The sequence below is a fragment of the Pezoporus wallicus genome, unplaced genomic scaffold, assembly GCF_028554395.1.
Source record: "Pezoporus wallicus isolate ANWC-B61680 ecotype Strahan unplaced genomic scaffold, APGP_CSIRO_Pwel_v1 contig_8542, whole genome shotgun sequence".
Classification (NCBI taxonomy): Eukaryota; Metazoa; Chordata; class Aves; order Psittaciformes; family Psittacidae; genus Pezoporus; species Pezoporus wallicus.
Genome location: NW_026640148.1, coordinates 151,083 through 177,764, shown reverse-complemented (window position 1 = coordinate 177,764; position 26,682 = coordinate 151,083). Strand labels below are relative to the sequence as shown.

General features: G+C 45.4%; 1 protein-coding gene across 5 annotated transcripts in view; it reads right to left on the bottom strand.

Annotated features, from left to right (window-relative positions):
• GRIP2 (glutamate receptor interacting protein 2) overlaps nucleotides 1-26,682 on the bottom strand; it is a 239,420-nt gene that overhangs the window by 105,683 nt on the left and 107,055 nt on the right. The window contains exon 1 of one of the 5 annotated variants that reach the window (XM_057417664.1): nucleotides 9,445-9,584. The exons of the other annotated variants lie outside the window; for them this stretch is intronic. Coding sequence (XP_057273647.1) covers nucleotides 9,445-9,499 — 55 coding nt within the window. The 5' untranslated portion in view covers nucleotides 9,500-9,584. Of the gene's footprint in view, nucleotides 1-9,444; nucleotides 9,585-26,682 lie in introns of those variants that run through there. 5 annotated transcript variants of the gene reach the window in all.

The following is a 26,682-nucleotide window of genomic DNA, read 5'->3' as shown; positions in this document are numbered from 1 at the left end:
GAAAAGACAGCACTAAGGGGACAACCTTAACTTAGACCTAGCTCAATACTTCAGGGCTTCAAAAGGCTCAAGACAGATTACAGGTGGCCAATCCAGGGTTTGTAAAGAAGCCCCTAAACAAAATAAGTCTTGGAGCAAATCCCAGGCCAATGAAGTCAGAGAATCCTTGAATCCATGGTCCTTGAACTGTGACACAAATTCACATCAGCTTTTAAAAGCTGCTGATATTCATGCTTGGGTTGAACCTCATCTGACACCTAGAAGTGGGAAAAGCACCAAGCTCTGTTTGCTATGTCCATATGGATTACAGCAAGAATGAGCCCAAGACTGCAGTCAATCCATCTGCATTTACCAGCAGCAACATGTATGTGCTGCAGGGTCAGGGGCTGTGCAGGGTTAAATTCACCCCAGAGGTTCCCCAAATTTAGGGGCACCTGGCCACTGAGGTTTTAACCATCAGCACATCTCCTATGCTGCTTGCAACCAGCCTACTCCACTGTGCCAGATGACACCACCGCAGCTAGACAGACACACAGACAAAGCCTGAATTTACACAACAAAAGCTCAGCTCTTGACTGTTTTCCAAGAAAAATCTATCAGAAACACTAAAATCATTTTAATTTACCCCATGAGGGATGTTAAAATTGCTTTTTGTTGCTCAAATCACTCTGTTTTATCCTCTCTATAGATTTCTTTGGAGTTTCTTCCCAGAAATGAATGTATAAACAGGATTAGTACAAAGGAATGTGGGTGCTCTAGGACCGAAATGTCTTGAATCATTTTAATATCTATTATTATGATCATTGCTTGAAGACAAAACTGTAAGCCATAGCTCTTGCCAGGGCAGGGAAGCAGCTCATCAGAAAACACAAGAATAGACTCAAAGAAAGAAAATGCATAAGAAATTAACTGCTCAGGGAAGCAATGCTTGCTCCACAGGAGGAATGCAGACAGTGTATTATTACTATTTAAATTCCTTGCTTTCTGAAAACTTCTCTTTTTTTTTATGTTCAGCTTCGTATCATAGAAATCAAAAGGAATTATTCCTGCTTTACCAATCTGGGATGATTTCGTCAGATAAAAGAGCTTGCTGGTATCTCTGGGATATAAGGCCATAGGTGTTGTTAATATATGAAGACAGTGACTGGTATCTGGCCATGACTTTATTTTCCAGCTGGGATCAATGAACAGGTATTGGATAAACCGATACTCAACCTTGGAGCCCTCACAGGCAGAGGAAGAATTACTTCAGGAAGAGAACCCTGTGTTCTTGGATTCATATCGCCATGCGCATCTCTTGTTGCACTGGCAGCAGATTTGAGTGGGGAAGGATTTTTTGTCGTGTAAAAACTGATTATTTTCCTTTGTGATGATACAGAGGCTGTACAAATCATAGCTGATAACCCGAGATGCCAGTTCCATCTCCAGAAGTAAACTGGGCACATCAGGGATCAGAGCTGGAATCTCTATGCTTACATGAATGTCCCAACCACCCAGTCACTGCCTATTGCTCAGGGAAATGTCTCTTTCTCTTTAACCCGACTGTGGTTATAAAGTTCATCTTCCATTCAGGAAAGAGCTTCTAATGGCAGGTACATCAAAACTAAAGATCCTGTAAATCACTGGGTTCTAATTCTCCCTTTAAACTAAAAAGCTCCCAACCACCTCCATTTCTTGGACCATTCACATGGGTTGCAATAGACCTGGGAAGAAATTAGATGGAGAGAAGACTCTGTCCTCCTCACTGCCAGATGTATCAGTTACATTCCCAATTTCCCAAAACTTTTAAAGATGTGCAAACATAATGTAAGTAAAACAAGAGACAAGCAAGTAGAGATGGGCAAAAAAATACCTCCAAGAATGATATGTAAAGCCTTTGAGTGAAAGAGAATTCTATTTCCTCTTTTGACACGCCAGTGAGCAAAGAAAAGACTATATATTCTCACTGACAGGATGAACCTCTGGTAATTTCATGTTCAGGCTAAGGGACCTTGTGAAAAGTATCCTCACACACGAGTACCTCAGCAAGTGTTGGGTTTTCATCACCTTCATTCTTTTATTTGGTGTTCTGCCCCAGTGCAATGGATGCTGATCTGAGGCAGCAGTCACAGCAACGGCATGAAGCAAACAACTTCAAGATTCTGGACAAATATCCAAAGCACTCGTTTTTCTTCTGGGGCATGTTTTCTCAGTGCAAAAAAAAAAGAGTGTTTCCTCCTCAGACATATTCTCATGACTGTTCCTTTACAGTCCAATGCACTCGGATGAGAAGGGGCGTGCTGGTTGTGAAGATAGACCATATCTTTGAAAAGGCAGTTAGTTTCCTTTTAGTTTTGTGTTTTCTGAAGCAGACTGAAAAAAGGAACTGCAGAAAGATGTCTTGGGGCTTGGTAAATGGTGATTGGGTAAAGAGCACAACCCTTCCCCTGCACCCTCCCACTATCAGTTAGCAAGCCCCACATTACATGCTGCTGTGATTTCCATGGCTTTGTGTGATGAATCCGGCTCTCCTCTGTAAAGTAAAAAGAGCAGGAGAGAGGAAAGGAAATGGCTCACATAAAACTAGGTTACAATAGCCCTCAGGAGCCGAGTGAAACCAAGAAGAGGAGAAAAGTTCAGCACGAGGCTGCCAGCCTGGGCAAGGACACAACCCCAACTCCAGCGCGTCGGCATCAATGAGCCTCAAATGTGCACTACAGCACGTTTACAGAAGAATTTTATACAGCCTTATTAAAGTAAGACAACGGAGAACTTGGAATCAAGCATGAGGTGCATGGTGCTATTTTCCTGCTCCTGAGTACGGCAGGATGTAACTAGCTCATACGAGAAACCAAGGTGAATGAAGAGATGCTGTCCACATCCTGTCCAGACACAGGGTGAGGGATTGCTTCTTCTAAATTAGCCAGCATAATGGATCAGGGAGGAAAAGCTAAAGCAGCGCTTCTTGTTATTAGTTAACAGTTATGTTAGGAGAGCAGCTGGTGACCACCAGATGTGTTGGAACTAACTGAAAAACGACCCTAATTTTAGCCTATAGCAAGTGCCAATGCTGCTTTGGCTGTTTGTACCTGTAACTCATAAAAACATCTCTTTTTGGCCAGATTACAAGAACATAAATTAAAACACAGACCTTTATACCTTGCTAATATGTACTCCTGTTATCATCTCAGGGCTCCAGTGCCAGATGCTGAAATCTCACTTCACATTATTTTTTGTGCTTTTATTCTTCTGCAGCGCACTGCTAAAACATTTTGTTATTTAATAAATCCATTTAATAATACCATTACATTCAAAGTAATTCCATCAAAGTAGGAAATAAAAACCTAGTTCCTTACCAGGTATTTACACTGAGACAGGATAGAAAGCCTAGATCTGCCAGCACGGATATAAAACATCCCACACTGGTAACATCAGCCTGTAGATAACTTGAGTTCCTGCCTTTCTAGCACCTCATTTTTTGGATTAGATGGCTGTAGCAGAAAAAGGGGGAAAAAAAAAAACATGTTGACTGATGCAGGGTTCTAACTTTGCCTCATTGCTTCAGATGCCACCCTGGGGGCACTGAACAGCCTGGTGGCAGCCCTGAGTTTTAAGGCTTTCACGAGGAGGGAGAACAGCATCACACAAAACCCACTGGTGGTGCCCATGGGGTGACGTGGTCATGGGCTGCCATGGGTTTTAGACTTCCAATTCTGTCAGATTTGGGTTGATTTTCCCCAGTTAAAGCATTTCCTGCCACACTGAGGGAGCAGAGCAACCGAGAAGCTAATAGAGCCAAAAACCCTTGGAATTTCCTCGCCATGGCCCTGGGACACAGGAGCAGACTGGCCTCTAGACAGACCTACTGCAGATCCCCAGTCAGTTCCACAAGAACTGAAGAAGTGTGATGTAGTGCATCCCCATGAGTAACGCAAAGTCAGACTCCCGTCGACAAGGGAAGAGATACTACAGATAAAAAGCTCTACAGGTGCAGGGGAATAGGAGATCAAGGTATTTCCTTGCCCGTTTGAAATGCTGGCTTCCAGGCTGCTTTGCATTATTCACTGACTTAGAAGAAGTAGGCAAAAATCTCACATAGCTTTATGTAAGAAATGGAACCAGGAGGAAAGTATCTCAAGCCCTTAACGGGGAAAACAACTTTCTGTGCTATAGTATTGCACTCAGCCTTAGGTTGCTGAGACCATGGGCTCAACCTCTGTGCCGTAGCTGAGTTTTGGGGAGAAGTCTGGCTTCTGTGTGCTGGTTGCCCATCTGCTAAATAAAAACTACTTTGTTTTACTGGCTGCTCCAGACCTGAAGGATAAATGCAGCAATGACGACTGCTGCCTCCTGCAGGAACAGATGTTACACAGGACTTTTCACTCCATCACTTCACTGCGGTGCCCTAGACTTGACACCACACCACTGGATGGATTAGGTACCTGCTTATCCAGTTTTTCCTCTTTTTTCCCTCGTTTTCCAAAACGTTCCTGGGTTTTCTGCATCAAGCAAATCTTTTGGTGACAGAAGCCCCCATGAAACAGCCAGGATACTTTACAGCTCAATACTGCTGTACAGCAAACAAGGCAATGTGGCACAAGAACTTGTTCCTGATTCCTTGGATGGATTTCTGTGACACTGCATACAACAAAAACATGGAAATAAAACCAAACATCAGGACATAGCAACTTCTGCCTAACGGACAAGTCAGGATGCCTACACACACAAATGTGCTATCTTTGAAAGTCTGGGTCTTGCTGTAAAAGCTGCTGTGCCAAAATTGGTCCTTTCATTGCAAGTTTCATCCTATTTGAGAGTGTTTCTGAACATATTCTTCTAGTTAGTTCTGGGGGGGGTTGGGTGTTTTTCCTCTGCTTACTTAGGTTCTCAGCTGCCATTCAAACAAGAGATGAACAAAATGTAAAAGGAATCATCTAGTCCTAAACCAAAAAATAGTCAACATCACTCAGTGAAGCTTAAAAGGTTGAAAAACACAGAGGTAAGGAGAAGGAAAGCAAAACATGCATTTTCTCTTACAAATCTTGATGCCTAGCATGTTCCAAGCGACAGCTTTTGACAAAGAAGCAGCAAAATGACTTCTATTGCTCTAACACCATCGCACCACACGATGGGAAGAATTAGAGTGGACAAAAATAAACATGTTTTCTGCATCTCAAAGCAAGTAACCATATTTTTGCTTCTGCTGTAGCAGTGGGTCCAAGCCCCTTAATATCTGTTGCTGGTGGCTCAGGCAACTCCTGGTGTCACCAGCTCTTACAGAGCATCCCCTCCCCTGGGGCCGCAGGTTTAGAAAGCAGAAGAAACAGTGAAAGCACCTTTAAATTGCCTTATTTGCTACTTTTCAGGCCGACACATGTACCTGGTTAATTATTTAGGCTCTCCATCCCCTCTGTTTACTTATTTATAAAATACAGCTGATTTGCTGCAGTAACTGGGGGTTAGCAGGGAAGCCAACCATCAACTACCACAGGTCCAGTTTGAGCTCAGCTGAACATCAGGCATGGCCATACAGAAATGGGATGCATGGCACTAACACAGGGGCAGCCACCCTTCAAACAGACATTTGTTATATGATATGTACAGCACATTGTTCAGTTTTTCCAATGGAAAACCCCTCTAATACTGAGGAAGTTTAATTATTGCATTGGACAAGTGACTATTTGTTCCCTGGGGTTTTTAACAGCACCTTCTGCAGAGGGTCAAGGGACTTTGAAGAGGAGTGAGGAGCCCTGCAGCTGTATAAACCCATGCTGGCAGGCAGGGAAGCACAGGCTGCCCCCAGCCAGCCAAATGAATGCCTGCTGGGTTAAGTGCGGATGCTCCCCATGCCAGGAAAAGCTCATGGGCTCCGCAAGAGAAGGAAAGCAGGAATCCAAGAGGACAAACAGCAAGAATTTCTCTCTGAAGTGAGGGGATTAGCTGGGGAAGGAAAAGAAAATACAGCAGAAAGCAGAGAGTTGTGGGAAAGCTTGCCTAAGAAGTGCCAGCCTGGGGGAAGGGGTCTGTTATGAAGCAGAGAGTAGCAAATGAGTACAGGGAAATTAATCTTTATTTCCATGAAGATGTTCAAACTTAAAACTACATAAAAGTAACAGCAGCACCATCGCTGAGACTTGAACACATCACCTTACAATGAAATTACAATCAGCTCTGAGCAGAAGGGTATCTCCCCTGACAAGCATGCAGCTGCAGGGCCAGGCAGAGCACATGGGTTTGGGATACAGGGTCACATAAATGTCTGGATCAGAGGACAGACAAGTTACTGGGCTGGGGTATCTGCCACTTCCACACATCCCTCTGCAGACTCCTTCACTGTGTCTTCCTTTCCCTCTTTGAAACAAAGTTAGGGGGGATTTTTAGTGCCCCAAAACAAATGCTTTTACCAGGCCTGACCATCCCCTCTGATGCAACACATAGCTAGTTACTTTTTGAGCATTTACAGATGGGAAATGCAGCAGAGTTCATTACTCACTAGCATAATTTATATTGGCTCCCATCCTTGGTTGCTGCCCAGTCATGATGGGCCCATTCTGGTAGCAACAGTGCCAAGGCGTCATTTATTATTACTCAGTCTTTTGGGGATGTACTTTAAAAATCAGCTGTTCCAAAACACAGAAGTGTTTGGAACATGAAATGAGCTGCTCTGGCTGCTCATTTCAAAGCTGTAGCCCCAAAAGCCAATTCCAGCTCAGTTTAATCCTTGATCAAAGCAGTACAATTTAGTGCTGGATTAGTGATTCTCTCATTTAAATCTGTCACTAAGAAATGCAGGTGATTTCAGTCAATTCTAAATATTTCAACCAAAGCCACCGAAACTTAATCAAGTAGTACAGGGATAACATTCTTTTAACCTCCGTTACAATCTCCAGCTGCATTTCCACAGTGTTTTGCAGGCATAAATGCGTTTACACCCCCTGTGTCAGAACAGTCACTGCTAAGTTCCCAGGAAAACTGCATAAGAAAAAAACCCTCATGTTACAACATCATTGCCAATTCCTTTAGGAAGCCTGAGCAAAAGAAAGATGCCAGGTAAAAAGAACTGGAAACACAGGGCACCAAATCTTCTGGTATCTCCCCACTATAAAGGGCCCCATGGCTGTGCTTGATCCAAGCACTTCCAGGTGTCACTCTAAAAAGTGGATATCCTGCCTGTGCCACCCTGTTTGACACAACATGAAACTACATCCTGGGCTGCATCAAAAGGAGCATGACCAGCAGGTCGAAGGAGGTGATCCTGCCCCTCTCTACTCTGCCCTTGTGAGACCTCACCTGGAGCATTGTGTGCAGTTCTGGTGTCCTCAACATAAAAAGGACATGGAACTGTTGGAACAAGTCCAGAGGAGGCCACGAGGATGATCAGGGGACTGGAGCACCTCCTGTATGAAGACAGGCTGAGAAAGTTGGGGCTGTTCAGCCTGGAGAAGAGAAGGCTGCGTGGAGACCTCATAGCAGCTTTCCAGTATCTGAAGGGGGCCTATAGGGATGCTGGAGAGGGACTCTTCATTAGGGACTGTAGTGATAGGACAAGGGGTAATGGGTTCAAACTTAAACAGGGGAAGTTTAGATTGGATATAAGGAGGAAATCCTTTCCTGTTAGGGTGGTGAGGCACTGGAATAGGTTGCCCAGGGAGGCTGTGAATGCTCCATCCCTGGCAGTGTTCAAGGCCAGGTTGGATGAGGCCTTGGGTGAGATGGTTTAGTGTGAGGTGTCCCTGCCCATGGCAGGGGGTTGGAACTGGATGATCTTAAGGTCCTTTCCAACCCTAACGATTCTATGATTCTATGAAACTTCTTCCAGTGCAGAGAGAATCCCATGAAGCCTCCAAACCAGGGAAGAGAAGAAACAAAGAGATGTCAGCAAAAACTGTCAAAGGCAACTGATGCCAAACACGTATTCTAACACCTGAAATAAAGCTGCCCTTGTGTGCAACAAAGGGCACAAGAGACCATCCTGGTAATGCCTCTGCATGTGCACTGACCACAGTAGCAGAAGCATGACAAGGCAATCATAACCCACATGCTGTCTTAGCACCCAATAACCGATATCAAGCATAGCAGCCCTCAGGCTCCTGCTCTGTGCTCAGGTATGTCCCGTTGAATTGCAACCCTGAGCTGAGCAAATACTTGTTACTTGCAAGGCAAGTCACACAGAGGAATTGAACTTAAGGTCTGGTCCACCTCAGACATACACATTTTGTTCAGGCCCTTCCCTTTGATACCTAAGTTTTGTACCTGCCAGTGTCCTGACAGAGCTCCTGAGCATCAACACATAGACCCTGCACTAGTAAGTCTCTCTCTCTCCCATTGAGTAAATCTGACAACTGAGTTTGTTCATTCAGTGAAGACTGGAATCAATAATAACTAAGTTATACAGGGCCCCTAAAAGACGTTTATCTTTAGAGGTCCCTGTAAAAACGCAGCTCATCTTCCTTTACACACAAGGGCTTTGATCTGCTGCAGGAGTGCCACCAGCAGGAAGAGCAGAGCTCCCAGCAAGGGCTTCAGGCCCCAGGCAAACACAAACCTGTCAGAAATCAAAGGCAACAGCAACAGGACTGAGCACCAGCAGCCACAGCACCTTCCACCATGGAAGTTCACAGACCACCTAACACACAACTAAACCAGGGGCCATAGACAGCGGGATCACAGCCCGGCACAGAAAACTCTTTACTTCTCATCACATGCAATGCTGCAGAACTCTGAGAACAGAAACTCCACCCTGTGTCCGATAACTTCCTCTGAGATACACTTAAAATAGTCCTCAGATCTTCTCACAGTTTGTTTTCTCCCTGTTATCCTCCCAGTTTTCTCATCCTTTCAACCAAACAACAGTCCCAACCAAACAGTCCCAACCAAACAGTCCCAACCAAACAGTCCCAACCAAACAGTCCCAACCAAACAGTCCCAACCAAACAGTCCCAACCAAACAGTCCCAACCAAACAGTCCCAACCAAACAGTCCCAACCAAACAGTCCCAACCAAACAGTCCCAACCAAACAGTCCCAACCAAACAGTCCCAACCAAACAGTCCCAACCAAACAGTCCCAACCAAACAGTCCCAACCAAACAGACCGGTGGCATCCAGCAAACACCCAAGTGCTTCTCCCTGCAAAGTTACAGCTCCCGCATGGGAGATGGGAATCCCTGTGATGCTCTGAGGCACCTTTAAATCTACTGCAATAATAACCGTGGCAGAAGGACAGAATAAAAATCCAGAGAATCAATGTGGGAAAGAAAATACAACTTCTGAAAAACGTGTGACATGCGAGAAAGTAAACCAGCCCTGCTCCCCCCCCACCTCGCCAATGTACATCAGGAGCGGTAATCAGTCACGGACCACGTAGGTGATTGCCTCCTGCCCCGCTAACAAAGGAGAAGCTGAAGCCCGTCCCCTCCGAGCCCCTCTCTCGCAGGCAGGAGCGAGCTGCGCGGCTCTCCCCGTACCTTTGCTCCTCCGTCTCACCACCCCGAGCCGGCACTTGAGCGAAACAGCGAACATCTTCTTCCCCGAGCGCCCGCAGGCTCCGGCGCTGCGCTCACACGGCTCCGTGCCGCTTCCCCCTCCGCACCCCTGCCTGCCTCTGCCAGGGGCTGCCCGCTCGGAGCTCATGTATGGCTAGAGTGGAATGGAGCCGTGGTTTATGTAGTGGCAGAGGGAGCGAGAGGGAAGGGTTTCTGTAGGGAGGGTGGCAAAGATAGGGCTAGAGGGGACACAGCCCCTTTCCAACACTTTGAGCACAGGGCTCTTGTTGTCTTGTCCAGATGACTATGATCACTCATCGGTGTTTATAAACCTATCGCCAGTCTCCAGCTGGGAATCTGATATCACGTTAACATATTAATTTGCCAAGTAACATTGCTCCTTAGCACATACGGGTTCATGCTTGCACTTCACCAGAAAGACAAAACCACAGCTTCCCAGAGCAAAGGAAATAAAACTCCTATGATTTTATGGGACCTGTTCACCAGAAACCCGGCACCGGTGCACATGCCATGGGGGTATGTGCTGCTAACAGCCCCAGCACCACAAGTCCTCCTAAATAACCTTTCTGCTAAAGAAATTATCTGCAAAAGAGCTTTTTGTGGCTGCAGAAACCATCAACAACATCCCACAGATCTGAGACTGAAGCCACCATTCCCGGGACACGTAAGCCACCTGTTGAACGTTAGCTCCCCAGACAATGGGCCTGAATGAAGCCCGAGTCCCACCTCCAACTTGCAGAGCGGGATGATGGATCCTCCTGGATATTTCTGCTGGGGATGGAGCAGCCTTGGAGCAGTTCGGGGCTGCACCTTCCTAACTGCTGGAGAGCTTTTGTCTTTATAAGCTGTTGTGTGCAGCAGAGGATAGCGGGCAGCCCCAGGCTGGTTCTCCACAGGGTTATTGACTAATAGAAGGCACCAAGCTTATTTTGGGCAGATTTACCAGGGAATTTAGGAAGGCCAAACGGATGCCTCGCTCTTGGCAGGACCACTCAGGGTCCCCACAAAAAGTCAGCCCCATACAAACCCTCGCCATCAACCTCCGATGCCTCACCTCTCTGTATCTGCGCTGAGTTACCAGGGTAATTACCAACTTTTTGGGCTGAAAGGACACATAACCAGTTTGGTACATTCAAACTCAAAGGTCTAAGTTTGGAACCACAAGAAGACATAACACAGACTGACCCAGACAGCTTTCCAGCAAGGAAAGGGCTAAAAGAGACCTGCTCTGAACATATGCTCGTGAACACTCTGGCAGTGTTCAAGGCCAGGTTGGACAGAGCCTTGGGTGCCATGGTTTAGTGTGAGATGTCCTTGCCCATGACAGGAGGGTTGGAACTGGATGATCTTAAGGTCCTTTCCAAGCCTAACTATTCTATGATTCTATGTGGCAGTGTTCACAGCACAGCACAAATGGCAATCCCAGAGCAGTAACACCAAATTATAGATTCAGGAATTCCAATTACAGACCCTCAAAACTCAATAAACCCTCAGTGCCTCCTTTAGAGATCAATCTTTATGTAACAGCACCTGAGATCCTCTGCTTGACTCTTTGTTGTTTTCTTTAAAACAGAGTTGAAAGCAGTGATGAGTGTGTACGTGTATATTACATACAGATGAACTTGCATGTAAACATGTATTTAAAGCCTCTTACAGAAGATAAAGCCTGAACGTGTTTGTACTACATGAGAAACATGCATGTGGGACTAGAGGAACCGTGCCATTGCATCCTCTCTTTAGGTTCACCACTGGGATTTAAGCATATTCAGACATAAACCTGAATATTAAGATCCAGTTTAGCCTCCTCTGAAAGGCTCAGAGAACTTCTTTAGCATGGGGAATTGCCTGCATGTCCCTAGAGAACTGGGTTTACCTCAGAGGAAATTCCAGTTGCAAGCAAAACACAGCTGCTCCTCTTTGATACTGGAACAACTGTGTTTTCAACTCTCCCACATATAAATCTAATCCTCATTTCAGCTAAGAAAATGACTGTGGGGACGCTGGTCATCACAAGCACACAATAGGAGGAGTGAGAAATGCAGCAATTAAACTAAGCGGATAAAAAAGCATTTGTGTAATGGGAAATCTATTACCATTTATCATCTTCAGTATTTGAAGTGGCTCTTCCAACCCATAGAATCCATGGCAAATAACACACGAGCATAATGAAAACAGAACTACACCAAGTTTCAGAAAGATAAAGTAAAACACGGTGTGATTAATGAATATGCAGTATTCAGAATATACGTGTGTACTGCTGCATTTGTCTGGCACTGATTACACCTTTTCTATAACAGCAAACTGTGGAGATGCATTAAGGAAGAAAACAGTCTTCTTTTCATGCAGGCATTTAAAAACACGTATTAGACCAAAATTAAAGGAGTAGAAACTATTCAAAGTAGAGCTCCCATTAAATTAGCTCATTTTTCCCTTGAAGATGCCATATAGCTTGTTTCCTTTCTCAGGAATAATAATGCAAAAGCCCATGTGCCTAATATATATCCTGAAAATTACACACTGCACTAAAACGTGTTTGAAAAGGCAATATTTCCTTACTAACAACTACAGTTATGGTTGAATGCATTAATGTTACAAATACTGATAACAGTGGCTCCGTGTATTTGTTCCGGTTATTTTCATTTTCTCTTCATTAGTTTAAAGGATGTTCCAACCTTACATCTGCTTCAATTTTGGATGACTATAGGTAGAGCCAGCAAGCAGACCCATAAAACGGGTTTCTAGGGAGAGAAATGCAGATTCCTATGGAATGGCAGCCTTTTTTTTTCCCTTCTCTTTTCATTTTATATTTGCACATTGTCTGCAAGAAGTAAAACCAGATTATTGCCAGACACTGGGTTAACGGGCTTTTTAGCATCACTATAGATCAGACCGCATTAAACTGGCTAACCAGTGTACAGCTTCCATTTAAAAAGAAAGCAAAACAAACAGAGTTCACTACAGATGGGTTTGCTCTATAAATAGACTATGAGTAACTTCTCATTGGAGTAATTTCAGGGATCACTAACAAAATCTATGGAAGATCCTGCCTTCTTACTACAGCACTTTATTAAAGTCTTGCTCTTGGTGAACAGATTTTCTTGGATAACTCTGTCCAGGACTGGCCAACAACAGAATGTAGGTATCCCAAAAATATTCCTGCCACAGTGCATGTTAAGATAAACCATTGCAATTAGCATACAACAGATTTCCCCCTAAGAGTTCAGGAGCTCTCCAAGAGCCACAGAAGCAAATAACATTGGCCAAATGTGGCATTAAAGCATCTGGAGACAAAAAGTCTCTCTTAGACAAGCAAGTCAGATCAATGCTGAAACAGCAAATGCAAAGCAGTAATGCCTTCAACCAAACTCAGAGTGAGCTGATCTATAAAAATGAGATATCCCATAGACTCCTGGGATGCTGTGTGTCAGTGATGAAGTACTCTCCTTCTTGATGAGTGAATTCCCACTGAAATGCCCATATCCCCTCATAAAGCAGAGCAGCACCAGGGTAGCCAGCAGGCAGAAAGGTGCTCACCCCCTCCTAAAGTGACCGAACAGACCCCAGGCTCCAAGTTTATTGCCTCTTGATGCCTATTAAATCCAATGCAATGCTGACAAATACTGTTAGGTCAGGGCAGGGGGTCAAACTGACAGCTTGGCAAAGGCAATCTGAACTTGTTTCTCCTCGTGTACTGACACTGTCGATAACAAAGGTTTGGGAGAAGATGCTCTGCCCACACTGACACACGTACTACTTAAACTGATTACCGTTAATAAATGATCCCGGTGACAGCGTGAACGATGAACCATTTCACTGAAGCCATGCTTGGTTAGTAGACAATTCCCAAAAGGATATGGTCTAAATTATGCTTTACAAGTACCTTCCTGGTCCTAATTAGCATGGCTGCAGCTTTCCCCTGTGTGGTGCCAAAGACTCCAACAGAGTAACATCAGGGGGAGAAGTTTGATGTGGCACTATTGGCTTTAATTACTCTGACAATAACTTACGAAGGTGACAGTCTGTCATGAAACTGTATTCAGCTAAGTAGATGAACAGGCTTCAGTCATTAACCTTCACCCTCAGCATTTTGAAAGCTCTTCTTATTTCTGCATCCGCTCTGATTTCTCTGACACATGCTCTGAACATGCTGGGTAATGTTTTACAAACCCACAGAAGGCCATGTTGTAAGAAATGCCATGTCTGATTTCTGACTATACGCAATTATTTCCCTGAATTAGAACTTCTCCAGACTCTCAACATTCCTTAGCATCAGCTGCAAGAAACCAGCAAGATGCTCTTTGGAGAAATATCCTGTTCTGAGATACCACAAATGCAGCAGTGTGCAAGCACCATGGTCCCACAGTTTCAAAAGTAACACTCATGGGGACTGCGCTTCCAAGCCAAACCACTGAGATCCTGATGATCTGTATTTAGACTAGACTGAGACTAGAACTCAAGGAAGATTTATCTAAAGATGAGTGAAGGCCAGGGGTGAAAGCTATGTACTGATGATGTCTCCCTACTTGTCCTCTCCATAATTCACACCCCAGATTGGCAGGAAGGCTGAATGTCTAGGATTTTATGGGCACTTTTCTGCAATTCAAGTAGGTGAATGGCATTTGGATTATGTCCCAAAGCTAAGGCAGCAGCTGATTTAAAAAGTCACATCTCTGTTCCTTTTTTGAGCTTCCAACTTGAGCCCTATCAGTATTACTTAAACACCTCCTCTTCCTAAAATTATTAGCTCAGAACATCTTGACAATTTGTGTGTAGAAGTAGTCTTATGTTCTTCCCTGGGAGTATTTCAGTGGTGATGCCACAGCCTTATGAGCATGCACAGCAAACCAAAAGCTCGGGTGCTTGATACTCAGCCCATCTTTTTTTTCCTACTTCTGCACAAGAGAGTGTAAGAGGAGCCAGGTCCCTACCTGGAAATGCTGCAGTGAAATAGCAGTAAAAAGAAGCTGTTTAACTGCAAGAAAATATTGCATACATCTGGAAACAGGGTTATGAGGGCTGCATTACTCTAAAGAGCAGTGACAAAAGTGGTACTGCCTGTTGCTTGTGGTACGAAGTGTGGTCTTGGAGGTGGAACACTGTTGTTGGGACTCAGCCTAAGGCCATGGTTTATTTTGCCAGGAAATGCTGAAGCTATTTGTTAATAATTAAATGGTTCGGTATGTTTGTTCAATCTGTGGATCCATGGACAGGGCATCAGTCTTCCCAAGGAGACAGCTGAGTCTCCTGAAGCAAGAAATTAAAACAGTCTTATCTCCATGTGCTGTATTGCTGCTCACTCTGACTGCCAATTTACTTAGAAGAAGGAAAGCCTCTTGCAAATACTGACTGCAGATGCTCATCTAGACAGGGGTCACACTATGCCTTCATGTATGTACTCCCAACAGCCTTCACACTGGATTTTACACCGATGTTGTGCTAATGAAGCAATTAGCTAGTAACAGCCTGAGACACATTAGTCTGCCAAAGGCCAAAAGTCATTTCCCTTTCAAGCAGGTTCTCCTTACCCAGTTTAAGTGCCAGCTTCAGCCTGTTACTGTGAGCACAGTGAAAAGATCGTTCACAAATCTAACTGTTACTTACAGTAACACCATCTTACTTAACACCATCTGTACTTACAGAGTACCATCGGTCTTCCCAGCACCAGAAAGGGTGATCGGAAAGCTGCAGTAACTGCAACATGCAGCTTAGCTTTGAAACCAAACAAGCCTCACTTTAGACGTGTTATACTGGGGAATGTAGAATAACCGTGCAGAATCAGTACTGCTCCTGCTAGGAAATATACGTGTCTTCTTAAGCAGCACGTTTGTTCTGGTAGATTTGCTGTTTAATGATATTTAGCCCCCAGTAAAAAAAAACCTACCTTGTTTTTTTAAGCAAAAGGCTGAAAGCTAGAAGCTACACAATTATTAATCAATAGCAGAGTGTTCAAGAGGTCTTAAGGACCTCTTGTGTTTCACCCACAGGAACAAATTACTGCAGGAAGGAGCATGTTATCTATGCTCTGGTCTCCTTAAATTAAAACCAGATGTCTGCTTCCAGAAAACCAACCAGAGGGTTTGCCATCTTGCCCAAGTTACTAGAGATACACGGATGAAGGTTTTGGCCTGTGTTTGTACAGGACATCAAGCTAAATTATCCTTGTCCACCATCAAACCTAATGACCACATCCCACCACCACATACAAGTGGCATTGCTTTCTTGTCTGCAAAACAGCCACACCAGTTTACTCTGGCAGAAAACCTGCTCATAGTGGCTTGCCCAGTATTGGACTGGGAGCAAACAGCAGAGCAGGGAACTGGGACCAGCCCCAATTAAATGCATAAAACCAGCTCAAAACTCATCATTATTTTATACTACCTTAAGCATTTTTTCATTCACACAGGCTTGATTTCCTTACCCTGTTTGACAGTAGGCAGAGATTTGCCAGCCCCTTTGGTTACCGGACCCAGAGCTGCACCGTCACAGAGGTGCCCCAACACTCACTCTTCCAAGAATTGACCGTGCCCATAATTCACTAGAGACCTGTTTGGGAAATGGCTAAATCACAGTAATTATCATTGAGATGGCTTAATTAAAAATGGATGAAGTCTCACTGTCAGGTGGTGTTTAGAAAAGCACTTACCAGCAATGTCATATTTCCCACTAAGGGAGATATTTACTTCTGTCATCCAAGAGAGATGTTAAGAACTGCAGCTCTCAAGTCTACCCTATTCAGACTTCATTTATTATCCCTACTTCTGAAGTACTTTCTGAAGTACTTTCCTACCCCAATACCCTGCATTTCCCTCCTCCAGAATTTGCCATGTCCATTTCTCTAATCAGAAAATACCAAACTCAGCTTTTCACAAAGGCTACAAATTCAGTCTATAGCTTCTACTTTATGCTGATGTCCAAAACCAACAAAGCTGCATGTTACAGTCAGGAAACCTGAAAGTCTCACTCTCTATCTGCATTTCCTTCATGGATTGGTCCCATCATCATGTGAATGAGCAGGAAAACACTCTGCTCCAAAGTCAGTGTTGATGCAGCGTACCAGCAGAGCTGCAGGTTGATCCAAGACAGTTCCTTGGAGTTCCCTAAAACGCCTATTCTGCCTGGCTTTGCTTGCTGATTTTCATTACACAACTGCAAAAGAGCTGCAAAAGCAAGTGCTGCAGAGTTAACTCAGCACATCTCTGCTTCCCTAGGAAATCAAGCCATTGGCCTCCAGGCTCGCCTCATCCATAGACTAATTCAGGATCCAGTTGCATAAAGGACTAAACCGCCCAGTTTCTGCACCTACTTGACAAGCAAGCAAAGTGTACATATCATCTTTAATCATATAAGCATTTATATACTTGCTCTTGAAGAAAAGGGCCATCTGTCCCATTACATTTTCACTCTTACCCCTTTCCTTGGCCCTTATTACAGGTGACACCAAGATTGAAGGGCTGTACTGAATCCGATCAGTCCTCTGAAAGCTGAAACCTGAAGCCTCTCTCCAGTACTTAACATGATATAAAAGGTGGGAAAGGCATGCAGAAATTCATTAAAAACTTAATAGTAAAGAAGTATATTTATTGGGGCAAGATTACAGAGATTTAAGGAACTCATCTACTTTTCTTTTTGCAAATATTAGCCTTCAGCAAAGACATGAAAACATTTGTCTTTATTCTAAAGAGGATATTATCAGCTAATTAATTTCTAGCACCAGTCTAGATGAAAAAGGGCTTAATTGCTGAAAATGTTGAAACAGAATATTTTCACAGTGAAATTTATGTTTGGTTACAATGGATTGATTCCGTTTGATCAGAGCTCTCTCTGTACAATTGTCTGTGCTGGAAGTTAGAGATCCCATAAACATTCATGAGCTTTCAGTCACCTTTGCACCTCCAGCATATGCCAGCAATCCCCTTTCTGCAGCCGCTGCAAGATGGGCAAGTGGGGTGCCCAGGAGGAGCTATAAATAATGCAGCTCCGTGACCCCAATAGCAAGGAGGGAGTTCGGAGATGCTGGGGCTTTGAAAGAGCACAGGGCTCCACTTAAGAAATACAGCTTTCTCCTTCTGCTGGTCACCACAAGGGAAATCACTTTGAAAGGCTGAAAAAGGGTGACTCTTTCTAACTCAACAGACCAATCTGTATCTTGCGGTATGCCCATAACTGCTAATAATGGCTCACTTAGAGTATGCTCACTACCATAGGGCAGTAGGGCAGAGAGAGGATTCTTATGGTCTCCAGCCTGTTCTCTTTCTCAGGGTCTTTTGTCTTTACCTACAGATATCCCTGCCCCAATGCTATTAACCCTGACTTCTTCAGAGCCACACATTAATTCCTGCTCTTCGGTTTTCCCTTTTCTATCAACAAGACTGCTCCCACTAGAACGCTTCCTGCCATGCCTCAGAGTTGTCCCAAGACCTGCAGCATGTTAAACCTCAGCTGCTTGACTGCTCCCTGTAGTACTCCATCACCATCCCCAGACCAGGACCAGGCACCGCAGCACACATACGCCCAGCCTGGACCAGTGCTATGCCAAAAGGATCTTTTTCTTGTCTCTCCACCTTCCCTGATACACAGCCTTGTCCAAATCACTTCATCTCCTGCATTCCCATATGAAAAAGCACTGATTTAGAGGTTCCTCACACTATTTTCGTTATCACTGTTCCCAAACGTGTTCACACACAGGGGTACACATTGCTCCCTGAACAGCCACATTTGAAGAAGAGAGACATAGGAATAAACACATCTCTTTTTCCAGCATCTGAATTTATGGCTGGAAACGAAACTAGCAGCTTTGCAATTATTTACTGCTGCACAGTGAGACCCATGGGATATAAACAGAGGAGACAACCCTGCAGGACAATCAATTGCCACAAACCAAACTGTCATCACTAAATGTATTAAAGCCATGTGAAAACAACCCTGTTGATGGGACACAGAGGGCCTCATGGCAGCTGCTCTTCTGCTATCATGAGGTATAAGCACCTCTTCAAAAGCAAGCAAGGGGGAAATGTCCATCCCTGACCTCCTCCACCACCACCTACAGCTCTTCCCATCTCCTTCCCTGCCCAGGGTCTGGGACACCCCACTGGCTTCTCATGGCCTTTGCTTCATGATATCAGAGCATCTGCCCCCAGATCCTGACAATGAGACATTTCTGAAAGGCTATGAAGCTTCACCTCAAGCACCCAAACCCCATTGGACAGCCTGACCATGCAGTTTTGAACTCGGGCACAGGCACCTATCTGAAGATGTTTATCTTCAACCCCATGGCTCAGATGGGACAGGACTGGCTCCAAGAGAAGCCCATCAGCAATAACGGCAGCTCCTGATCTTCATCTGCCAGAGCCGAGTCTCTGTGGGTCCTTGTGTCCCTCCCAACCCCAGCACTCATGAACTTCAAAGCCACAAGAAATGCAGGACCGATTCTAGTGAGCTCAGCCAGTGGCTTTACAAGGATGGCTTGGTTTTAATTATGTGCCATGGGGATTTCTTGTGGGAGGATGAAGCAACGAGGTCTGGCATCATTTAGCAATGAAAGGGTAGGAGCTTAACACAGATGATCTGAAAGGCTGAGCAACATCCCTTTGAATGGATTTATTTAACCCAGAAATTGAGTAGGGTTGTTTTTTCTAAGGTAGCCAATACTGGGCGGAAAAATCAGAATAATAAATAGACCTTAGATTTCAGAAGGATCAGAGGGAAAAATATAAATCTCCAGTATAAATCTTAATTCCCCAAAACATCACATGACTGGGATGTGGGTTTATCGTCAGAGCCCTAGCCCAGTGCAAAGAGAGCTACGATAGATGGCACGCACGCCTAGGTCACTGACAGTCCCCCTTCCCATGCCCAATTTCTCCCTCTGCTGAGGATAACATGAGATTTTTCCCAAACAGACCCTTTGCTGCATCTGCCTTTCTGCTTGGAGACCACGAAGCCAGGCAACTCAGCACTGCTTTGAAACGGGGGGGGAGGACACACAACAAAGAAAGCCAGAGAGACTGTCTGCAGGGAAATCCAAGGAGCTACGAGAAGATAAAATGAGAGGCAAAGAGGAATCCTTATGAAAATGCATGAGACGTGGAAAACTGACAGGCCAATTAAACATGCCTAAATACAGTCAGAGATTATCCCAGTGCCACTGTGTCCTATTGTTCTCCACCCTCCCTTTTGTTCCCCCTTCTCCAGCCTCGGGAGAAGCAGCTCACTGGCATCTCCCAATCCCTCCTCCTCATCCCGCCGACCGGCACAACCACACACGTTACAAGCCCATCGCTCCTTGCTTTGTGCCTGCACAAACTGCTTTTTTCCCTAGCCCTTGGCCAGCTGATGGCATTTCTGCTGCCTGTGCACTGCTCCTGAAGAAGGCACAGGAATGCCAAGAGCCTGCAGGGAGCAGGGGCTGGCTGATGCTTCTGTAAACACCACGCTAATCCGTTTAAGATATTAGGCACCCGTATATGTGTTTTTAATAATAAAAGCAACATTTAGATGCTGCCAAGGCATCAGAGAAGCAGTAGCAGACACAGAAGAGCCACCTCCACCATATAAACAATGGAAAATGCTCTCTTATCTTTTCATGCCACTAGGCCTCCGGGCTGCAGAATAAATGATTGCATTCATTTACATTTTATTGTGGAGATACAAGTGGCTGGAATAACTGCCAGCAGAGAACCCGACCACAGGAATGCACTATTTTTTTCCCCATTTGCCTGAACAGATGCTTTTTCTCCCTGGCAATCCATCTCTGTCACTGCTGTCTAGATGGCAGAAGGGGCATTAACCCACTACCTATCTTGCATTGAGCAATGGGTTCAGCTTTTTACAAAGGCTAAGGCTAACAATAGAGACTCTGAAAGAGGGGCTTTTCACCTATAACATATCCAGGCAGTAGAGCCAAAACTTTCTTGGATGGTCATATATTCACATCACAAAGCCATACAAGCCCAGGAGAGAGATCTTCATCTTAGCCAGTCACATGTACTTCCCTTTATACTCAGCAGAGAGGAGTACACTCTATGGACAATTTATCCCACGCATTTAAAATGTTGATTTTAGGTTGAGAAGCACCAATTCTTCTCCTTTCCCTGCTAATCAACCTGGACACACAGTTCAGAGGGAGAGGCCCATTCTGTACATCCAGCTGAGAGAGACCCATGCCACCTAACTAGCATTACCCATACAGGTTGGCATCAATTAAAGGTTCAAAAGACAGATGGCAAGACACACTAGGGTATGACCTCCTGGCTTGCCATGGTGTGATTAAAGAAGACATTACACACAAAAGCACTAAGGGATGGTCTGATCTGTGCACACCACCCTCACCCCAGTATTTTCTGGCTTTCTACCACTCACCCGCTTGATCTGAACAACCTTTGCAACACAGGTTTTTAGCAGAAAGCATTTTTTATGCAGAAGCTGAAGGTGAGAGCGATAGGCACCAGAATTCCTTATCATAGCACAGGCTTGGGTCTCAAGCTCAGTGTTCAGCCTTGCCCCAATCTGTGTAACCCCGGGCAAGCCCTGTGTCCCTGGCCTCCAACTGGAAATGAAGCTGTCCAAGCACCCAGATTCCTATAAAAATGGGGCCATCAGATGCTCCAGGACAGGGTCAGAAAAGCAGTGGGCGAGAAGAGAAAGAGCAAGCCTGTGAAATGCTCAAAAGCTATAACAATACCATTGCAAACAAACTACCAAATGTGACAGTGAAAAGAACAGTGACCTACATTAGACATGAGCATAGCTTCATCTTAAATGTAGCTTCATAAGCGCTTCATATCCCCTGGACTCTGGCAATGCAGAATGAAGGAAGCTGAGCCCAACGACCAAGCGCACAGCCCTTCACATTTTAACTCTGCTGCGTCACAGCTGCTGGCAGAGAGTTCAAACGTGCTGAGGACATGTCAGTGAATGCTGTAAATGCCCTTTTTTCCACATTCTGAGCTTTTCTCATTTGGCTTTTTTTATAGACAGACTAAAACAGAATCATTTTCAGTGATGTTACAGCCACGGCATAGCTTGCTCAGAAGAGAGGAATGGATGTAACGAACCTGGGTCCAGACCAGCTTTGGCTGTAGCACGCTTTTACAGACAAAACCATTCCTCAGATGAATAAACAAACCAAATTTGTCCTTTTCCCATTGCTTTTTTGCTGCCCAAATATACATAATACACATCCGAGCTTCAGTATCTCAAAAGCACACATACACCAAACAAAAATCTCAGTGAGCTACACGCTCTCACCACGCTTTCAGGAACACCATCCCACTGGAAAGGAGACTCCCTGCTGCTCCCACTCCACAACTGTACAAAATGCCACCCTTGCTGTCAAAGGAAGGTTCATAAAGGAGACCTGGGAGTCCCACCAATGTTTTTCAGCCCTTGACAAGCACAACAGCAGTGGCTGGCTCTAGGAAGCTTTCCTGTCAAGTAAAGCAAAGGGTATCAAAGAGGCATGTTATCTCCAGGCAAGCAGAGCATCCCTGTTTCCTTACCACCAGTACAGAGGTGCAGGCGGCACAAACCACCCATGTCACAGAGTGCCCGGCTCTCCCCTTCCTCCTCCACCTTCAGCTCCTCTCTCCATCTCTTCCTCCTCCTCCTCGAGGACTTGGTAAGGATCTTCAAAACCCTGTTCACTTTGTTCATTTGGTCTCACGGCCGCAGAGAGGGGATGGGATCTCCCCAACTCCTGCTCCTCAGCAGCTCCAGCTCCCTGGTCACTGGGAAGCACGGAAGCTCTTGTGTGTGTATGCATGCGTGTGGCTGTGTCAAAAGCTTCTTTCCACCCAAAGAGAGAATTTTGGGTGGCGGCGGGAGGGGGGAAGGAGAGAGAAGGATTTCTTTTGCCTCTGTCCATCCACAGCTCTTGCAGACAATGAGAGCAGGCATTTCTTCTCCCTGATGACTTGGGAAAGCTCACAACTCACAGGGGCAGCAGATCCTGTATAGGGTTTTCAGTCCCTGGTTTTGACAATACATTCATTCTGGCAGATTTCAAATGCTCCTCGGGCGAAAAAAGCCAGCATCAGCTCAGAAAAAGCAGTGACTTCAAGAACTCTGGCTTCATTTCAAAGATTAGAAATAGCTAATGCAGACAGCAAATAATATCTGCATCTATGAGAAAAGCTAAGTAACAGTGTGGTCTGAAAGAACCTTGACTCTCCTGGACTTGCATAATCACTCACATTTACCCAGCACCTTTCAGCAAGCCCTTTCTCACCAGCATCTTTAGAAAAAGGCAAGTAATTTCCCTAGTTTCCTGCAGACACCAAGGCACTACAAGGTGAAGTGACTAGTCAAGGCATTTTTAGTGCAACCACTGAATACACCCGTGCAAATAGCTTCTCTCCCTATTTCTAAAGTAATTTAGAGCCTCTGAATGGTTTTAAATGACCCTCTGGTACTTTCAAACAGACAACAGCATGCAGCTGCAATGCCCACCCAGGGCCATGGCTGCTCTCAGACACCAGCCAAACCACTGGGAAGGATGCAACAACCCTATGCAGGAAGCTCTGACAGGACCTGCTATCCCAGAAGATGGGGACCTCAGAGGCCCTTGCACTACTGCCATCCTGGCATTGCAAACCAAGGCATGGGTGGGGAGTAAAAGCAGTGCTCCAATCATTTTGTTTGGTAAATGAGCTTCAGAGTCAGGAAGCTAAGTGGAAAATAACCCTATGGGCTTGGGAAAGGCCACCTGGGAGACAGGCAGATAACAAACACACGCCTCTACTGCTGGCTTCTCAACTGTAAACCAGACCATGAGACATGATTTAAGGTAGATGTTTATTAACCCTCTTATACCCATGAGAACCAATGGCATAGGCAGATTATCAGTTCACTAATAATCAGGTCAACCCTGGGACAGGCTACAAAAGGTATTTGGGAGCCCAGTTCCTATTTGAAAGACAAGCTTCTCCTGGAAAACTCTGGGGCTACAGGTCCCACAGGACCCCTTTTGCTCTTGGACCCTGCAAAGAGTCCCATTTCCCCACACTGATGTCAAGGAAATATACATTGTGACCATCTCCTGGCCATTTCAGGGAGGAAAGGTGATCTGGGGTCAATGTCTGTCAAGCTGGAAGGAGCCCTCTCCAACCGGGGCAGTGGAGTTAGTGGAACAGAGAGGTCCTTCTCCAAGCAACCATGTGTGGGATGGATACAGCTGTGCCTGGCAGCAAAACCGAGAGCCCATTAATATGCCTGAAACTCCATTTAGAGCGATATAATTAAGAACAAACCCTGCAGTAGATAGTATTAATGGATGTACAAATTAAATTATCACGCACTTCAGTTTGAGGCATTAAAAATAGAGCCATTACTCTCACCACTGAGCAGGATGCTACCCACATCCACCACCCCGCAGAGACCAGCGCAGGGCAGAGCATGGTCCACAGTGACAGCCACCTCCAGCCTCAGTTAACCCCTCCAGGCCTGACCTCTTACACCCAGATGTGGCCACGTCAGCACTGCCACAGAGCAGATCTCAATGGCAAGCTTGAGCGGATGCAGGCTTCTCGGCTCATTAAGGCCCAGATTTTAATGAGATATGGCCCCAGACAAGCAGTGCTGTGCAAATTGCACCACCTCAGGTAACTGTGCCCTTCCCACGCGTCCCTCTGAGGTGTAATTCTTCTTCCATCTTCCCTTGGGCAGGAGGTAATGTGCACTGCCTTGTCTCAGCCATTTACCGTGGTCAAAGCTGGCTCAGCTTCCCAGGAGCAAAGGCAGCTCTTCTGCTGAGCAAGGATCTCCCTGCCTCCCCTCCAGGGCAGGATAGATGCGCCTGCTTCCCCTTCCTCCTGACCACAGGCAGCACCCAAATCAGAGCCTGCTCCTGGCAAGTGCTCGACCCAGTTTCCTTTGGACTCTGCTATTTATGATCCCCATAAAGCTTTCAAACACCCTGGGAGATGGACAGGGTGCTTGTCCCAGCCTCACACAGCAAAGAAAACCTTTGCAGTGGCTCCCAGATTAGATGCCAAGCTGGCAGCAGAATCCCAAGGGGAACAGGGAGGCACTATGCATGCAGCAGAGCTTAAAGGTGATACAGTACATAAATCCTGTTAACATGCAGGAGAACCCAACCTTCTCCACCTCAGCCAGGGGCAGACCTTATCCCTAACTCCTGCTTCCCTTTTCTCAGGATCCTTCTTTGCACAATCTTCAGTATATTGGCATCCTTCCTCAAACTCTCCCCTGCGTCCGTCTCCCTCCTACCCTAGACTCACTCCATTTCCTCTCCTTTCCTATGGAAAATGGCTGTAATCCTTCACTTATTCCTCATTGGCGAGATTTATGAGCACAATTCTGTTTTATTTTGATGGTTAATTCTAGCACTAATGCTGCTGTCATGTCTACATAATTAATAATGAAACTAATAATGCCAAACCAATCCAAGAGTCACTTTATTGGTCTTCAATGTCATTAGTTAGAGCTGACATAACCAATTCAAGTTGTCATCTATACTGAGTCACCATTCCCACTTCTACGGAGAAAACCAACACAGATTTGGGGCTGTACTGCAGCCCAGGCTCTCAATGCAGCAAGTAACGCTATAGAAGATCATCTGAGGGAGATCCCCTTCTCATCTAATTAATATTTTAGAGAGCTGCAGCAACACAGAGAGCAGAAGGAAGCGAGGCAGCGTGGAGCAATGTAAAGCATTTTGCTGGGATGAGCTCTCAGGGACCAAAGATACAACCTGCATGTCCCCCAGGACTGCAGATGCAACTTGCACTCGGTCCGTTCTGCATTTTCCCACCTGCCACAGCATCATACACACAGATACGGAAAACCAGGCTTTGATGCATTGTCACTGTCTGCCTTAGCATACAAATGCCTGTAAAGCTGCTGGTGTCTGCAGCAGGGAGGTTGGTGGCACATTCTCTAAGCAGGGTCTGGCTGGGCGCTATAAAAGGTGACAGGCCACCATGAACTGCTCAGGTCTTGCAGGCTACTTTTTCCATGATTAAATAATCAAGAGATCTCTCAACCTGTTTGGAAAAGATTTCTGCTTTATGGCTGTTCATTCTGTAAAGTGCATTCACACTGCTTTCAAAAGCTCTTGGGCAGCAGAGCAAGTTGCTCTACTCATTTGAAGGCCAAAATCACTGCCTCAAAGCCCTCGCAATTTCAGGGGCGAAAAATCCTTCAAAGCAACTCACTAACTACTGTGAGCGCTGGGAACACTTTGTTTTCCACTCAGGTAATCACACACTCTTATGCCCTATTCCCACTTAGCTTCACCTACCACTTCTCCCAAATTATCTGAAGCTGTTTGATTTGAGCCAAGTTTCGGGCAGAATTTAGGAAAGTCCAATAAAAACAGTTTGGTATTGCTCAATTAATCCAAACTATTTACTTCTCCCTCCTTTTCCAATCACAGTCCTAAAGTATAGCAGCTATTAAGTGTTTTCCAAAGCAAACCACACATGTTTCCAATTGGTCTCAATTTAGCAGTTTTATTTTTGTGTTAAATGACAGGGAACAGCATTAGCACAAGGGTCATTACGTGAGTCAGCAGCATGCGGCGCCTGCCTCCTGCCCAACAAGACTGAGAGCAGCCTCCTGCTCTGCTTCAGCCCTGGAAATCCTCCTGTCCTTCATGCTCCTGTTTAATTCTACCTGACACCAGAGAAATCCCACCCCCCATGGAAGAGGCTGCTCCCAAAGCAGCAGTATTGTTGGGTATTTCTCAGCATTGGAGCATCGAAGGTGGTGGATTTCCTGTTTGAAATCAATGTTATTGCCACTAAGTTTTATAAAACGTAGGTGCAGCACATCTGCAGCAAACAGTTTTACAGCAGGAAGACCCTAAGGAGTCATGAATGCAGAAACATAGCCCTGTCTGCCTATGCCTGGCCACCCGAGTCACAGCTGATAGATTTAAGCATACCCAAACCTCCAGCCTGATTTCTGGCAGGCAAAACTGAGGGCATCATTCTCCAGAGGTAGCGCTTGGAAATAAGCTCCCAAAGCCAACAGATCGACCCATGCATCACTGACTGCTGCAGTAACCACATGGTTCTGCTGTCGCGTACAGACACCGCATCCTCATTCAATACTGAGCAAATGCCTCCAGATCAAGGGGATGCGTCCTACCACAAGCACTATTTCACTGGTAAGCCCTTGCCTGATCCTTCTCTACTGCCGTATGTTTTGCTTGTTGCACAGATCCGAGTTTCTGCTAGG